At 43.9% G+C, this 18,279-nt stretch overlaps 2 protein-coding genes across 2 annotated transcripts; one reads left to right on the top strand and one right to left on the bottom strand.

Moving 5' to 3' along the window:
* smim15 (small integral membrane protein 15) lies at positions 1-3,404 on the top strand. The gene is made up of 2 exons (XM_006789796.2): positions 1-100; positions 2,724-3,404. The coding sequence occupies exon 2, from the start codon at positions 2,751-2,753 to the stop codon at positions 2,973-2,975; it is 225 nt and encodes a 74-aa protein (XP_006789859.1). The 5' UTR covers positions 1-100; positions 2,724-2,750; the 3' UTR covers positions 2,976-3,404.
* Positions 3,405-5,257: 1,853 nt separating this feature from the next.
* Positions 5,258-18,279, bottom strand: ndufaf2 (NADH:ubiquinone oxidoreductase complex assembly factor 2). Its single transcript, XM_006789794.3, has 4 exons — positions 18,053-18,279; positions 9,314-9,403; positions 8,247-8,287; positions 5,258-6,107 (listed from the first exon to the last, which is right to left on the bottom strand). The coding sequence occupies exons 1-4, from the start codon at positions 18,165-18,167 to the stop codon at positions 5,862-5,864; spliced, it is 492 nt and encodes a 163-aa protein (XP_006789857.1). The 5' UTR covers positions 18,168-18,279; the 3' UTR covers positions 5,258-5,861.

Raw genomic sequence — 18,279 nt, 5'->3', positions numbered from 1 at the left:
ATCACCTGAATGCCTCATTGCCACACCAGTTCCACTTCCCGGAACAAGGAGGAGCTGGGTAGTTTATCGCGGATACAAACACAAATCTCCGTTCATTTTGGTAAGTTGGTGTATTTTATGCCACTCTGAGTTTCATCAGGACTGACTGTTTTGAAAACAAAAATTAGGCGGTTTGTTGCGTTCACTTAGACGGTCGTTCTACTGTTTAACCGAGAGTAAGTGCTCTTGTATCGAAAAGTCAGGCCTTAATGCACGGGTGGGCTAGCTAGCGGCAGTAGAAGTGAAACTAAATGTTTCATCCGCGTCTAAGAAGTGCATATCTGTTCCTATATGCATACACATTAAAATCGCTCGCATAACTTGATGTCTTAAGGTTGTAGCTAGAGACTGTGGTTAGTTGGTTAGCTAGTTAGTTAGTCGTTGGTCATTAGCTGCTTGTGTGCCGCTGGTCGGAGCGCTTCACAAATGACTCCTGTTGAATGGCGCCCTAAATCCTTTTCACTGTCGTAGGGACTATACACGGAAACTGTGGGAACTGAAGTCTTTGGGGATAACTTCAGTTATCTAACAGATCATCTAAGTCCATTTGACGTTTGTAACTGTAATCAAACATTAAAAAAAAGACTTCGCTATACTTCCTTGCTCTGAATGATCATTTGGGGCTAACTACAGCCCAGCTGTTCCGTGTGCAGTGAAAGAAGTGCGCCTCTGTTGTCTTGTTTGACAAAGTCCGTCTGTTGTCCTCTTATTCATGCCATCTTGACAAAGTTAGTGACTGTGTTTGGGTAAAAGGACCGCAGTTTACCTAATAATAATGTTGTCATTGCACATGTACAACGAAATCGGGTGCAGTGCAAAGGTCTGAAAACAAAAGAGGCTTGAAAGTATTCCCATTGTGATTATTTATAAAAAGTCTATAAATACACACAGAAATTTCTAAAAGTAATCATAAAAAAGAAGGTAAAACACACATATCACACATGCAAAACAATTATCTTGCAAGGTTCGACTTCAGCAGTGTTTAGTACTGTTGTAGCTTTTGGGTAAAAGCTTTTTTCTATGTTTGTTCTTGTTTTAAATGTACTTAAACATCTGCACGAGGACAGCAATTCAACAGTGTCCAGATGGATCTTTCAGATGTTTTGGCAATATTATGTTAAACAAATGTGTAAGTGAGGTGTTCTTCCACCAAGATTGGACATGCTTGTGAGGATCAGCACTACATGAGACTGTATGGTTCCAGTTTGCTCTGATATCAAGCTTAGGATCGCTAAAGTAACAGAATTAGACTTTCCTCCTTATCAGTGTGTTAGAAATATTTAATTCTAGAACTTGCATTTGTCTCACCAGCATTGGATCTCTTTATTTCTGTTTAAATGTCTTTACTTAACTCATTAATGTCTTGCTGTCGTATCCGATAAGACTTATCACTCCCTGCAAATATGTGTGGTGTGTACACATCCTCTGGGAGCCTGCAGGTGGATGCTGGGAAGTTGTGTTTGGTATATGACAGGAGAGTGAGACATGTTTTTGTGTTATAATGCAGTTGCTGCTTGAACACCTTCCAGGTTTCTCTCCATTTATTCACTTCTAGATTTTTTTCTTGCTACAATTTTAAAAAGTACCTCACATTGTTAGGTGATATACACTGATCAGACATAACATTATGACCACCTAATATTGTGTTGAGCACCCTTTTGTTGCCAAAACAGTCCTGACCTGTTGAGACCCCTGTGCTGTGGTATCTGGCATTAAGATGTTAACAACAGATCTTTTAGGTCCCATAAATTGCGAGGTGGGGCATGGATTGGACTTGTTTGTCCAGCCCATCCAACAGATGGTCGATTGGACTGAGATCTGGAGAATCCACAGGCCAAGTCAACACCTCAAACTCGTTGGTGTGCTCCTCATTACATTTTTCAAGCAGCATTTTTGCTTTGTGGCACTGCACATTATCCTGCTGAAAGAGGCCACAGCTGTCAGAGAATAACATTACCATGAAATAGTGTGCATGGTCTGCAACAATGCTTAGGTAGGTGCCAAAGTAACATCCACCCAATGTTTCCCAGCAGAACATTCCCAAACACTGGTTCACCACTGTTCCTTCCTTGGACCACTTTTGATAGATACTGACCAATGCAGACCAGGAACACCCCACAAGAGCTGCAGTTTTGGAGATGACCCGGTCGTCTAGCTGTCACAGTTCTGCCCTTGGAAAAAGAACTCGCTCAAATCCTAACACTCGCCCATTTTTCCTGCTACTAACACATCGACCATGAGGAGACAATGTTCATTTATTCCCTAATATATCCCGACCAACAACAGGTGCCATAATGAAGATGTAATCAGTTTTATTCACTTTACCTGCTAGTGGTCATAATGGTATCCCTGATCAGTGTATTTAGTAGTTAATACAACAATTGGTTAATCTTACCTTTCAGAAAAATGAAATGATATCTGTGTTGATTTGAGAGTTGATTGTAATGCTGCCAAGTTGCTTTTTGGGGAACCAACAGTTTACAAACCAAAGATATTTGATGATATAAAAGAGCAACTAAGACTATAACCTATAAACAATTTTATATTTAACTTTCCTTTAAGTGCATTCTGAAAGTTGTCCATAAAGCATACTCCCCCTTTTGTAATATTTGAATATACACATATGTTTTGAGTATGACATATCGCAGATATTCACAGCTTTCTCTCGTGGCCATCTTTCTCAGGTCTGAGCCTCATCGTTCCTGAACAGGATGATCGACGTGCAAGCATGGGCAGAGTATGTGGTGGAGTGGGCTGCCAAAGACCCCTATGGTTTTCTCACAACTATCATACTGGCTCTCACCCCTCTCTTCATTGCCAGCGCTCTGCTGTCCTGGAAGCTGGCCAAGATGATCGAGGCACGTGACCGCGAACAGAAGAAGAAGCAGAAACGTCAGGAAAACATAGCCAAGGCCAAGAGGACCAAGAAAGACTGAGCCGGCAAGGGCTAGGATAGGGGCATTGCAAAGGACGAGCAAACCATCACGCTCGCAGGCCTCCTTTTCTAAACAATGACACGGTGCCCTTCCTTCTCCCAGCCCTACTATCAGCACAGGGCCACTATGCCTCATGTCCAGGGTAGGAGGAGGGACGCTGGCCCCACAGACTTAACAGTGCTGATGGACAGTACTGCCCTGAGGAAGCTTGTCCCAGTGGGACTTTGGTAAGCAACAGCACAGTAGTCATCTGTATAACGTTTTTATACAGTGACCTGCTGTTGCAACACCTTGCATTCCATTGTTGACATCCCCGTTTTGCTGAAATGATGACATAATGAGAATAATGGAACTTTTTAAGCTTGATAACTTGCGAGCTATCCAAATGATTACTTTATGATCAATAAAATTTTCATGGTTGGTAAGAAAGCTTCCTTTTTTTTGGATTTAATATTGTGCTGTGTACTTATTTACCCATAAACACTGAATCAGAGGGTTGTAATAAAATACACTACCACAAATTCAAAAAAGTAGGCTCGCAGTGTTCAGTAAGGTGACAGCAAGTGCATTTAAGGGTAATACTCCTGTATGTGCAAGGTCTTATTGTTGATTATGGAGTTCTAAAATATAAAAGCATCAAACAAATCAGCATGATCTGCGGTACAGGAAGGTGAAAAGTAATATTTAACAAGTGTGCCTTTATTAAATATCAATTTAAAAATAGTAAACCAGGATTACATATTAAACAACTCGTGTTTCATGTACTGTATGCTTTTAATTTGGATGCAGACCTTTGCTCATTTTATTAGACATTTTTTATTTTTGTTTATAAGTAGAAAGTGAACCTTTGCTTTGATTCAGTGTTGTAAAATAAAACATTCAGAAGTCCACAGGGGTTGGTATTTTTATGGGTGGCGACTGGCTTTGAGTACTCGTGAGCCTATAAAGAGGCAGTCAAAGCAGTTTAGTGTAACTCTTTTCTGTTTCTTAGTTTTACTTCCCTGCGTTCAGAGAACTGATGTCTCATGACTGCGTTTAGAATGACAGACATGAGAAGGAAGACTGTTTTAAGCTAACATTAGACCTTACTGCTCTTTTAACTAGTACAGTACAGTGCAAAAATCTCGTCTTCCCCTCTCTTTCTCCCCAATTTCCTGTCCATCTCTACTTCGTATCCAATAAAAAGAGCAAAAATATATCTCTGACCATTTCAGAGGATTTTTAAAAATTTGGTAAGCCACTAACTTTACAATGAATCATCCAAGCATTAAAAGACTCTTATAACTTTAGGGATGAACCACTGTTGTGTCTACACATAACAAAGAAAAAAAAAAAAACAATTTCAAAGTGTACCTCTAGGCACTTTATTACTAGCAGCCTGTCACAAAAATACATCATTACCATTTCTGTAGTAGAATCTTTGAAAACTGCCAAAGACAACACAGTCTGGAGAGGTGTAAAATAGTATTTTTGCAACAACAGGGTGACAAATAGGAATATTTTGGCATGCTGAGCAGTTTGCCCTTAAAGAATCTGAAGAATCTGGACAAAAGAAGAAGTGACAGCCTTAAACAAAACTATCTATCGAAGATGAACGGTATCTGAAAGTTATGTCCTTAAGAAATGGGGGGAAAATGCAGCAAAGATCTGACACAGATGCAAAAGTCTCATCATAAATGGTCTCAGTGGAAGGGTGGCTGTGAGGAATCTATGCTTAAAGAGAAACAGGAAGAAAAGGCTGAGTTATTCTACAAGAACTAGACTGAAAATTCAGTGATGAATGCAAATTTGACATTTTTGGGTTAAATCGTCATGAGCATTGTACAGAGGAGGTCAGGAGAGAGATACAACAGTGAACATCTACAGCCATCTGCAAAACACAGCACAGGCTCTGACATGGTTTGGAGCTGCGTTTCAACCAGTGATGTTGGAGATCTTGATAAAACCGATGGAATTACGAACATCAGATTATGATCCTCCATGCACTACCGTTGTTCAGCATGAAAATCATCCCAAATGCATTTCAAATGCAGTAAAAATATACGTGGATAGAAAACACACAATGGAACACTATCAGTCATGGATTGGTCTCCCCAGAGCCCGAACCTCAATATTACTGAAGCAGGGTGGGATCATCGGGACAGAAAACAGAGCAAAAAGCAGCCAACATCCAAAGAAGAGCTTTAAATGTCCTTCAAGAAGTATTCCTGTAGAAATTACAAGGAAAACCTCCCTAAAAGAGTTCAGGCTGTTCTAAAGAATAAAGGCAGGGATACCAAATATCGACTTTTTTGCCTAGTTTACTGTATTTTTATAGCTTTGCACATTTCAGATAAATTGCTGCATCTATTTCCCAGTTTCCTAGCAAAATAAAGAAATCAAGAGTAGCTCAAGACTGTGTCTGCCCAACATATACTGTCAACATAAGTGAGAGAAGAATGTCTTTAAATCCATAAACTGCAACATTATTATTATTATTATTGAAGATCGCAAATATTGATTTGCGATCTTCAAATCAATATTCTGTAACAAAGAGACAACAGTTCATTTAATGTAACCACATTTAATAATTATACTTATTTCACTTTCCCTGAAAGATGTTTGTAGTTGTACTCAGTGCAATTTATTCATTTTGTTTAGTTTTTTATCATTCAGTCTTTCACCAGCATGAACTTAGTTTAATTCAACTTCAAGATAAGTGATGGATACTTTCATGTGTATATATATAATACAGACACGAGCGGCAAGAAAAGAAGAACCCCTGTTATGCAGTCTGGTAACGCAAACACCCAAAATTTATGGGGACGTTGACGACATAATACTGGAAGGAATTTCCAGTATTAAATCTCAAGTAATTTTATTGTAGGGCCCCTTTTGTTGATTGGATTAGTCTTTCTTGGAAGTGGGCATCCAGGAGCCAGGCTGGAACGTGTTTGCAGTGCTGGTTGGTTCCTCGTTGAATTCTTGCTTGTCGAAGCTGGTGGCAGCTGCGTGGCCCTTGGCCACAGTCCTCGCTGGAGTCGCCACCAGACCCTCCTTGTACTCTTTAGCCAGCAGAGCCCGATCTTTCTCCTCCACCTCCTTAGCTTTTGTTTTTATCTGCTCCCTGCTGGACTCGTTCTTCAGCAGCTCCTATAAAATGCACAAACATACGTGGATACTCAGGGTTTCTGCAGCCATCGTCAAATTCTAAGACATTTTCAATACTGCACACAGTGCAGCTGAACACCATTTTAAATGTCACAGAATAATGGAAATCCCATGAGGATATTTTTGACTAATAATAATAATAATAATTCAAATAATACTTGTATCAGTGGTTTCTAGATATAGACTATAACAATAATAATTAGAAGCAATAATTCCCCTGACCAGGACTCAGATAAATGTCATAAGCTTATTCATTTATTATATAATAATTTACCCTATTATGCTTTTAGAGAGGCTGAGGCTCCAGGTTTTGTATATGGATAAGCAGTCTGAAGTCTGGGGGTCAAGCTCAGAATTCAGACTGCACTTATGTCTCTGTTTCTTACAGTTTTTTTAAATTCTCGGCTCTCTATGATGTCAGCGAGTATGGATGCAGTGAGTTTAGGCAAACAACTCTGTCTTTAAGCCCAGAAGCCCCAAACACTTTTAACGTTTACTTGTTTGCAAGCAGCAACCAATCAGAAGAAAGCTGGCTTTAACAAAGGAAATAGATTAACTTCAGTCAACATTTTCAGGACTAGCTGACTAGCAGTGTTTTCTGCAGGTTTCAGCTCGGTGAAACTCAACAGAGAAAGAGAAGATTAAAAATAGACCACTTCTGCTTTGTGAATGTATAACACTGCACTCTTTGGAACCTCTTAACAATAAGTTACAATGAGCTCCTGAGATCACAAGGGCACGCAACATCTCTGACACTATCCATGTGCATCACCCACCCAGCTGGACATTATCTGATTGTGGTGTTGGAAATCTTGAGCTGGCAGTTTCGTGAAGATAGGAAAATCTGAGTATGTCCTACTTGCTGGAAACTCCAAACTCTCCTGCAAAACTCAAGCGGTGATAATTTCCACTCCTTAATCGACTATCTCTGTTTCGTCTTAGAGCATCAGCTGCTCACCAGTCAAAGTTAAAGGAGAAATTAAGCTGCACTGGGAAGCTTCCAGGAACAAATGTGTGCACGTGTCCAGTATGAAGTAGGGCATTCACCAGAAGAATAACAAACGTGTTCAGTTAACCTGGATTGGTCCAATAAAACCTGGTTAAAAATGTAGTACTTGGAACACATCGGTAAGCTAACATGACAGGAGACATTCGCAATATAAACCACTCCATGGAAACAGTTACAAACTGGTCACAGTCCACTGGTGGAATAGTTACCCACTTGAGCCACTGTTAGTGTCCAGTGATGTTAGCCTCGCCCTAGCTCAAGGAGCCAGAAAGGAAGGGAGGAATGGGCATAATGCTGTTGTGTGCTGGCTGAAATGAAGGACTGGAAAAGAGAGGGGAGAGCTGTGGCCAAAAAGCCCTGCTTTGGGGAGGGAGACAAACATACTGAGCTGCTTTTCCAGCCTGTTAATGACAGGATTTAATCCAATCAATTTATGTCGGCTTGGACCGGGAAAAGAGGGAGCGTGACAAGGGGTAGGGTAATGTGCTGGGAGTGAAGCCTTGGCCACATCAACACTGTCCAGCTGTCGATGGCAGCTATTGGGCAGACGCGAGGCAGAAAATTGGAAGAGAATGTTCTGGCAGTAGAGGCAGGGGATGGCATTGGCTACTGGCAGGCAGAGTGGACAGAGAGATAGAAAGAGTGCCTGGGTATTGGCCTTCCAAGGGATTTCCTATAGACCTACATTTCACAGGCCAAATAATTTCCAGCATTCTCACATTTAAAGAGCAATAAACCCAGTGAGAGGTACACAAGGGGGAAAAACTGCACTCCTTCACCATTCCCATCTCATAGGCTGCCAGAAATAAAACACAAAAAAGGCGAGATGCAGGCTTCTGCTGGAAAAAAAAGGAGAAAGAAAGTAAACTAGGACATGGTGTCAGTGAGCCCCTTGTTCAGAGGCTGATTTTGCTCTCAGCCTCACCATCAATGCACTTCAGCTGCTGTTTATTTTAACACCTGTCCCCCAAAGTTCCCGGATTCAGTTCGAGACTGTAAGATAAAACAAATCAAAGCCTTTCTCCCTCCCATCTTTGCTTCTTTCCCTCCCTTGTAACCAGTCCCCCAGAGTCCAACCATCAGCACAGTGGGGAGGCTGGGTGGAGACGTACCTCGATGGAGGGGGGCTCCTTCCGTCTGCCTCGGATCCAAGCTGGAGGAGAAGCAGGAGGAGGAGAGAGCAGAAATAAGACGAGTGAGAACACCCACACAAACATATGCTGCACAAACACAACCTGCAGTCATATTTAAAAGCTGCAACTATAGCATCACAGAGTTTCAGGGGCACTTCAGTAGCTCAGCGTAACTACTGGGTAACCAAACTAGCTCGGGGACTGTATGCAGGGTTTTTTTTTTGGTTTGTTTTGTTTCATTTTACTTAGCACACTATAGGGAAAACATCCAGAGTTATACACATGGCAAACTCAAAACGCTAATACTGCTTTAGTGTAGGCAGAACAGGGCCATCGGGCTCTGCATCTCAGAGGGGAAAGAGGGGATCTGCTCTGATCTTTGAATTTGAAAGTACACACTCTGTCATTCTTCATCAATACCTCTGTCCTTCTTCTTCCTCCCGAGCAGAACTGTGTCTGTCTGTCCCCCCCACACACTTCTTCTTTTTAAGAAGCTCTATTTTGGCTGAGCTGGCTGCACAGCACAGAAGGGTAAAGGGAGCCAGCAAGAAAGAGCGAGAGAGATTTTGTAACTCTTCCTCCAGCTAGCACAGGGATTCTGGGCCTCTTTTATCCTTTTCTTATTTGCATCCTGATGAAAATGCATGAGGGATGGGGCGAAGCAGGATGAGGGGTTTAAGGTGGATAAAGCCAGTCTGAGACAGAGGGAACAGTTTGTATCCAGTTGTAAGAAATTTGAAACACTATTTTATGGTACGGTTGTATAACACCAGCAGAAGGCATCTTTGATAAACTCATAAATACCCTTTTCACAACCCCGCCCCCAAACTCCATCTTGCAGTTTGGGGGAAAAGAAAAAAACAAATCAGTGGATTAGCTGAGGCCCCAAAAGATGCAACCATGAATATGTCATTCCAGTTTATTTGTGCAGCACTTTTTTTTTCTTTTAAATAAACTCTGCCGGATAACTCTTTTGTAAACACTGCCATTTATCCGTGTTAGTGATAGTTAAAATATGTAACAGTGATGCTACTGCCCAGACTTACCGTCCCACTCCATCGGAATGCTGCCTTCCATATATTCATATTCTTTAGCATTGGCTGCTTCTACTATCCGCCTGGCACGGACAATCCTTCCTGGAAAAAAAAAACAAAAGCAAAGGAAAAAAAAAAGACAGCATGAGGAAACAAGAGTGAGATAGAGACGCCCAACAACGATGCATACAAAACGCGAAACAGGACAAACACAAAGCGCAGACACAATGCTCTCAGTCTCCTGCTCACGCAGACGCACAGATACAGACAGACACACAAATACGCAGAGGGATGACAGCGCCGTGACAGGCCATGGATGATTACCTCGCGGCCCTCGGGCCCTTCTCCTCAGATCTTGCTGAGTGGCTCTAAATCTGGGCTAAGCCTTTATGCAAATCAGCCTTCCTTTAAACCAACCAACCACAGCCCCCCTCACTGACAACCTCTTCCAATCACAGCTCTCCGGCTAACAATGCCCTCCAAAATCAACATCAAGCCGAGCGGGAGACAAAAGAGGTCAGATATGACAGAGAACAGGAGAGGCACGAGCTGCGTGGAATATTAAGTGCTCCTTTCCCTATCTGTATACAGCACAACGCTCGCTAGCAGCAAGGCCACCGCCAATTATTTTGGACAAATCTGCTGATTAGACAAGTTGGGCTGGCACACAATGACACGGAGATGGTGGCAGGAGCAACGGAGAGTGATATAGGCAGAATAAGAGAGAGAGAGACAGAGCAAGAGAATTAAAAAAAAAAAAAAAGACCCAGTTGTGTATGTCTTTGGGTGGTGCTACAGAGCGTCACACAGTGTTCACTAATAACAAGCGCTGTGTTTCCATAGTTTCTCCTCACAGGTAGCCGGGTGTCTATCCTATCGCTTCCATCCCTCTGAGAAATGATGAGGCAAAAGAAAGAGGAGGTGGAGAGAGGGAGAGTGATGATGCATGGCAAACATGGCTAGAAGGAGAGAAATGGATGGGCAAGGAAAAACAACACGCTCCAAAACACAGACAATCTGTCAGGAATCCATCACAGTTTCTCCGCAGCTGACTGGACATGGACAAATGGAGGCAACCACCTCCATGCACACTGCAGACTGATGGCCTTAATGTTTACTTCAGCCATAACAGATAGCTATGGCACTGGGATGGATAAATGATGACATCCTGGAAAAAAAAAAAAGAAGAAGAAGAAGAAGAAGAAGAAGAAGAAGAAGAAGAAAGTGTCGACTGTGTGTTTGCTTCACTTGTGTCACTGAAATGTATTTGTCCCGCTCAAGTTCGTTTTGGGGAAGACAAAAGCATTTTTCATCCATGTTCCCTTCTGTAATTACTTCTTATGAGGATGATTCCTTTCCATACTTTATCCAGCCTATATAGTAATCAGGTCATCTAATTAGGCTACTATTGCGTTGGTTCTGCCTTGGTTCCCACTAGATTGTCACTATAGGGCCCCACAGGCTCCAGTTTTGCAGCTTGATTTTAGTGGCGTCCAGGTCTGACAAAACACTGCATACTTTCAACCCCCCAAAACTGCAAAATAGGCCGGGCAATGTGCAAAAAAACATTGTCACTTATTTACATTCATGCCTTAAAATGTCTTCTGAGAAATACTTTCCTGGAAACCCACCCCCCACACACACACACACGATAGCACAACAAAAACAACTGCCAGCAAGCAAAAATGCTGTGCTCTCCAGGCAATACTAACAAATGCATTTAACAGGTATGCTAATTATGAACAGATCATATCCATATTTGCATGGGGTGTGGGTGGCAGCAGACAAAAATGGTACAATTATATTACAGTCCCCACAAGCAATGTGCTTAGCTGCAGCTAATGCCTGGCTAATAAGCATAAAGAGAGGCACCCACTTTGTCTCTCTCTGTCTCCATCGCTCTTCACTGGGTTGCATCCGCCCCCTTTACTCTCCGTCACACTCCAACATGGCTGTCCTCTTGTCTTGTTGCTTTTTGCAGCATGACTAAACCCCTTCCACCACAGCCTTTATCCCCGCATTTAAATAACAAATACAGTATGTACATATATTTATGAAACACGACCGATCCTCCCATCACATACGCGTTGGGTGGAGGTGTGTCAGTCTGATATGGTGAATCTCCCTCTGTAGGTAATCGCTGTTCTTGTACAGCTATGAAATGAAACGTGCACAAACACAGAGACACGGGCCATAGCCATACTGTCGTACTGCTTCTACAACAGCTGATATAAGAATACGCAGTATTAGAACTACAATTAGTGCATACAGCCTTACTTTTTAATTAATGTATCATAACCAAACTGCCAACAACAATAAAAATGACCATATTTACAAATCATCTCTTCTCATATCATTCATATACGTCTGTGTTTGTACCTAAAATATCTCAGTTATATATCGTTAGTGTGTGCTTTACTGGAGTCTACAGACTTTAGGATTCCTGACACATACAGTCATCAGACCAGGTGTAAGCCATCTTTCTGCTTCGCACTTCAGCCTTGCACACACCTACTCCCCCACCTTTAGAGAGAGCAAGAGAGCGGTGGGAGAGAGAAAGTGAGGTATGAAGGGTGTTGGGAGCTCTCCATCTCGGCGGGCCCCCTTGTGACAGGTCTGCCTTCTCATCACTCACTAGGGGAAACCTACTTACCAGTCAAATGCGCACACCCACGGACGCGCACGCGTACACACAACTGGCTGGAGAGCAGGCAGATTAACCTGAGGGACAGGAGCGAGGACGCTGCCTCTTACCGTGAAGGACAAACGCAGTGCTGCGTTGGAGAAGGGGAGGGGCCACCGGCAACAGGAATGAAATCCCACTGCATAAATATTCATGAGCCATCTCACCTGTCTGAACGCGACTCATCTGTGAGCCTAGCTGTGGAACCTGTGGGGGAGGGATGGGAGAGGAAAAGGAAGGAAGGAAAGAAGGAAGGGAGGTGACAGAGGGGGGTTGCTGTGGCAGCCACACTTCAATCCTTCCCACTCGTTAAAATAAGACATGATGCGCTCCGAGGGCTGCTCTTTGAACCCCGAACACACCCCACTAAACTCCATCACCTGCTTCAACACACACACACACACACACACGCGCGCACACACCCAACTTCACACATCAGCTCCCAGGTGAGTACCGCTGAGGGCGACCTGAGAGGTTTTTCACCTCCACAATGTCATTCCAGGCATCTTGCGCTGTCGCCTCCACTGCACACTTTTCTCCCGCACTCCGTTTTTCATTACAGACGCGGATGTCAAGGGAACGCACTTCGATTAGCAACATCCGGGTAATGAGAGTCCTTTAACGTAGACAGGATGCAGCTGAATGAGCTCTCTGCATCTGACCCCAGCTTTGTGGGTCTGAATTGTAATGCAGACTTTAAAAAAAACTGCAACAACATCTCAGCAGAAAGAGGCTTGTTTTTTTTTTTGTTTTTTTTTTCTCCTTCCAGTCCTTGTGCTTGTGGGAGGCGAACCAGAGATTTTTAGGCCTGGTTCAGTGCAGAAAAAAAAAAGCCACCCTGAAGCAGCGAGCAGTATTTGAGCTTCGTTTATTCCTCTCCGTGCTGCTGGAGAGGAATGGGGGACCAGTACGTGCATCGTAATGGACAGCTTTATGAAGATGGAGTGATCCGATAAGCTTCAGGGATACAAGGGCAAGCAGGTAACAATATGGACAGCCCCCACAACTCCCTCACTCCAATTTCTTTCCCTGGGAAAAAAAAATGGAGGGGATGTGTGAGGCCTGTAACCATGGTTACCCATTAGCCCAGAGCCAAGTGATGCAGGATGCGGTTTAGAGGGAAAAGGCCAGTCGCTGTTTTGCATCAGTTCTGCTGGGAGGAGGAGCTTAGGTCTAAAGTAGGCTTCCTGCCGCTGCTTTCAGTTCCATTCAGCCCTCGTTCTGTTTGTCCCTGTTGCCGTCGATCCCGCTGAGGCTTGGAGCGCCTCACTGCAGGAACAGGGGAGAACAACTCATATCGAAGTAGTAGCGCTTTAAGAGGAATACTTGGATTTCCCCTGTGTTTTTACTTTTAACTAAGAGCTTAAGGCTAGTGGAGATACCGTGGCCCAATCTGCCCAAGACCACCCAAATTCAAGTTTCCTTCCTGCCCAGTGGTTATAAAAAAAGGAATGTAGTGAGCCAGGAAGTCAGCGTCCTTTGTGAGGCTGTGGAGCGGCATGGACCCCCTTGCTACCTCAGCGGCTCCTAAGAGGCCCATCTGTGTGATGTCCATACACTAAGCTGTCCACCCCTTTCCATTCACCCGCATCACTCCCACCCAGCCCTCTTCCTTTTCCCTCCATTGCACCTTGAGTCCCCCCACTGTTTCTCCGCGTTAACCTATCCCCACCTTCCCTCTCTCCCCCTCTATCTGCCCGCCTGTTCCACCCACTCATTTCACCCTCTTTCTGTCAGGATACCCTTCTTTCACTTTTACTCTCTCCATTCTCCCCACACTCTATAATTTCACCCCATATGTCAGCTTTCCCTTTGTTCTTTGTCACTCACTTTCCCGTTACCCACCTTCTTCTCCACCCTCCGCGAGTCTCCCTCGCCCTTATCTTTTCTCCCATACTCCTCGCCTTATTTCTCTCTGCCTGTCTGCTTTATTAAAATATTCTGAATTGAATGAGCAGTGGCAGGCTGCTCGTGCGCTGGCCTGTCTGTCAGCCTTCCTGGTTGAGTTTCTGACCGACAAAGACCCCCGAGGTGTCAAAACACCTCGCTGGCTATCTTACCGCGCAGAGCTGTGACCGTGCTGGATGTGAATCACATCTGGGTCATCTGGCAACATTTCTTTAAATCCGTTTTGCTGTCTTTCTTCTTCTGTTGGCAAGATGTCCGTTTGGAAGATGTGAAAACAATGCAACTGACATTCAGACTTAATGTATTACAGATACAGGCCTACTGCAGATAGGCAGTGGTTAATGGACCTGCGAAATGCCACTTAAACCCCTAATATTGGATCGAGGCCCACTTGAAATGTTCCGCCATAGAAAATAAATGTTCCCATCTCTCATTTTCAGCCTCTATCCTTTCAAATGCCTTTTTAATGAAGTAGTTAAGCCACTCCATGATGTACAACCAGATACACATACAAATACACACTTGGCAGCCATTTTTAGAGACATTAAAATGCCTAGAAGGACTCTGCCAGTATACACCAAGATGAGCTAAAGCCTATAATGATTAAACAACCTTCATTTAAACCGCGAGCATTTCAAAGCTGCTGATCAATTAGCGTGATTTACTGTGGCGTCTCTGGACGTAGCTGCACCGTGGCAAACGCCGACTTGGTGTCCTACTCTAGGGTAGACCTTCCTTCATCACACCCTGGGGATGAGTCGTGGCAGAATAAACAGCCATTTGGACCCTCGTCGCTCTCCGCTGTGACTCCTTTCCGTGGAAATATGCGGCTTGAATCAACGCTCTGATGACACACAGCCATCTGTTGTTGTCTTAAGTGTGTTAGGGCATGAAGTGGAGAGAAAACACACAATGGCAGATCTTCTTCATCTTCCTTTTTTTTTTTTCAAATACAAAGCTGATAGTACACAAAGTGTGTAGCTGTCATTTCACTTAAAGACATCCACACACAATCAAATACCCGTACGCCAGTGCAAAAAGCGCACACCTCCTCCCTCGGTCCCCAGAGTCGCCCATCCTGAAATAGCAGAACTGAGGCCTTTTCAGTTTTTCACTTCATAGAACAGAGCTGGGGAATCAAATAAATAATAGACAAAGAAAGAGGGATAGTGATAGGACGACAAGTCAATGCATCTTTTCTCTGCAACAGCGTGGCGCACCTCTGAATCTCTTCCATTCTCCGTGCAGCGTAGAGGACCAATAGATTAAAACTGCATGGCACACACTGCGAAAATGAATAGCGCTAAAAATACATCCTTTTCACTGAGACATGAAAGGAAACTGCCTTTCCCCTGTCCAGTATTGAGCAGCCATTGATTCCAAGACAAAGGCTACACCTCCTCAAAGAGGTAAGAAAAATAGCAATCATACAGGCAATTATTTTCAAATGTGCCTGCAGCGGCCGATAATGTCAGCGCGCCTCTCTTACTAAATAAAGGGAGGGAAGGCAGGCGTCAAAGCTGCAGGCCCACTGCCGAAGACAAATGAGCCCATCCACAGAATGCTTTGCTTTCATCTGGGCAGCATGACACGGAGCCCCATGCAGCGTGAGGAAGAGCCGGGCCCGGGGGAGAGATGCACACAGAAAGAAAGAATATAGATTCTCTATTTAGCTCTGTGGAGACAACACCGAAGCAAAGACCTTCTAAGACCAATGGCCAGATTGCCAGTAGCTCTCTAGTAGCGCTGCCACAGACAACAATCGCTGGGCCTCCACAGCCTATAGCGCATTTCTTTCTATGAAGCAGCAGCACACGGTAGGCCTTTATAGCCCGACCTTTTTTATAAAGACAGAGACTCTCGCTCTTTCTCTCTCAAGGCAAGTGCTTCAGACCCAGGCTCTTTCATTTTGATGAAGAGCAGCATCTGAGGAGAAGGGGTTAGAAAGCTCTCTGCTGGGTCTAGCCCTCCTGACTGCTGAAATACTCCACTGTTTTGAATAGAAATCTTCACTGGAAATACTTCAAAGGAGGAAAAATCCAGTGGCAGCGATGAAAGGGAGGGGCGAGGGAAGGAAGGGCCACGTGAACGCAAATAAGAAAGGCAACCTAAGAAGAAGTTGTTGAAATCAGATAGGACAGATGCGCACAAAAAAGACGTTGTTTCCTTTTTCTTCTCCGTCTTAGAAACCATTACCGTGCTACTATGTAAACCACCCCTGGCTGTCAGGATTGCTTATGCCCCAGATTTCTAAAGATAACAGACTGAGAGAGAGGTAGAAAATGGAACCAGGAAAGCATGGATAAAGGTAGAGGTGGATGGAAGGAGCACTAGGGGTGAACAAAAATGAAGTGAAGAAAATGCCGGAGGATGACCGCCTCACCTGCATCGACTGCTACTCATGTGCTGCAGTGGAAAGCCCTGCGGTCCATGCCTAAAGAACCTAAAGCCCCTTCTTGGCCTATCAGTTTAAGATCAAAAAGAGCTTGCTTTAGCGAAACATATGGACTGAATAATGCATCTGCTTTAGTTCCACAAGGCTGGACAGGCTGAGTGCCAGAAATAAAAGGAAGCAAATGTGTCTGCCATATATTCCTTTATGTTTATTATGAATTTATATATGAGACTGTATACGTGCCTGTCTGGCAGTCATGATGGTGTCTGCTAGGTACCAGTTTTCCTATAAACCAACTAGCCTCTCTACTCTGTCAGTCATTGTGATGGGACAGTGAACACTTTTTCCTGTAGCGTGCCAAAAAATGGGCTGCTGTGATGTCTCATTTGAATAGTCTGACAGCCAGGGGTAGAGAAGCGGCCTTGTAATGAATTATAAATACAAGGTGGGTGCAGGTTTCCCCGCAAACTGCTGAGAAAAGGTGAAGCACAAAGTCAAGTTCAGTCGAAAAAGAAAGCAGGCTTGCAACCTGCCAGGTATTCGCTCCTCTTCAGCAAACCCCCTCTCTCTCCCCCCCCCCCCCCCCCCCCCAAAAAAAAAAAAAAAAACGCAGACAAACAAGCAGTTTGGGTTTTTTTAATGACTATTCACCCGCTGCAAGTGAAAGAAAAACTTTATCTAGCCTGTAAAATGTGGGACCAAGAGAGGGAGACAAACACAAGCTTGTGTAGGAGAGCAAATCCTGCTCACATGCAGTGATTCTGGAAAAATCCTTTGGAATCAATAAGCCAGATGTCTCTGATGTTTTCTAAGCAATATCAGTCCAAGGGAGACAAAGGTCCTGCTCTGTGACCTGCAAGGCATGTTGTTGCCCTTTTAAGTCAGTCAGAGAGGGTGTGAAGGACACCACTGGCATCCCACAGGCCTGACACAGTTCTACTGCTTGGCTTGAGCATTACATACCGTAGAACTGCCACGTCTCAGAAGGGATATATGACCTTATAAATCCTCACCACAGAGTAACAATTTCATCTGCAACAGTGGAACAGCCAAAAACCTCACTGCACTGTCTGCCTCGTCTTCTTTTATGTCTTCTTTCGGCCGCTCCCTTCAGGGGTCACCTCCGTTTCACTCTTTACCTAGTAATCTCCTCTGTCACACCACCCCTCACACGAGATCTCACTACACCATCTTGTAAACCTTCCCTTTCACGCTTGCTGCTATCCTTCTATCACAAATCAACCCTTGTCAGGTGCCTGCACCCACTCCACCCTGCCTGCATTCCCTTCTTCACCTGTCTTTTCCACTGTCCATTGCTTTGCATGGTTGACCGCAGGTATTTAAACTAATCCAGGTATTTAAACCTCATCACAGAAAACTTCACTGCCAAAAAAACCTTAAATGCAGTTACTGCAGCATAGACGCCTTCTTTTTCTTCTGCTTCTTTGGGCTGCTCTCTTCAGGGGTCATCACAGCGAGTCATCTGCCTGCATCTCACCCAATCCGTAACTATCCTCCACTATATGCATTAAATCTTCCATCCAATACGACAATGTTGTTATTAAGACTAATACGCCATCTAGTGGCAATCTTATGACACTACAAGGCTAACGTGCATATGAAAAACTTGTCAATACAGAGAAAGAAGACATGTCACATGCAGGGGCACTGAACTAGCATTAATAACTATTTAAAAGTGAAAAAAGCAGTAATTAAACAGTAGTTAAAGCTGTAGATGCTAATGTTAGCACACATGTTAGTTTACCTGTCCATGTCTTCTGCTCTGGGATTAAGTAATATTTGTTCCCCAAATGATCGGTCCCGACGTGCTCGCGTACTACTCCGAAGCCACGCCGTAGGATTGCAGCAATCCTGCTCATCTTATAGGGCCAACCAAAGCCCTTGTGTGTGAATATGTATATATAAATATAGTTTAATGCAGCTCTATCCGCTGTTTGTCCTCTCACGGTGATCGTTTATGCAAGGGTTCAT

This window comes from Neolamprologus brichardi, chromosome 12 (assembly GCF_056152115.1).
Source record: "Neolamprologus brichardi isolate AB-2024 chromosome 12, ASM5615211v1, whole genome shotgun sequence".
NCBI classification, from domain to species: Eukaryota; Metazoa; Chordata; class Actinopteri; order Cichliformes; family Cichlidae; genus Neolamprologus; species Neolamprologus brichardi.
Note: the sequence above shows the minus strand (reverse complement) of the source record. Positions and strands in the feature narration are given on the sequence as shown.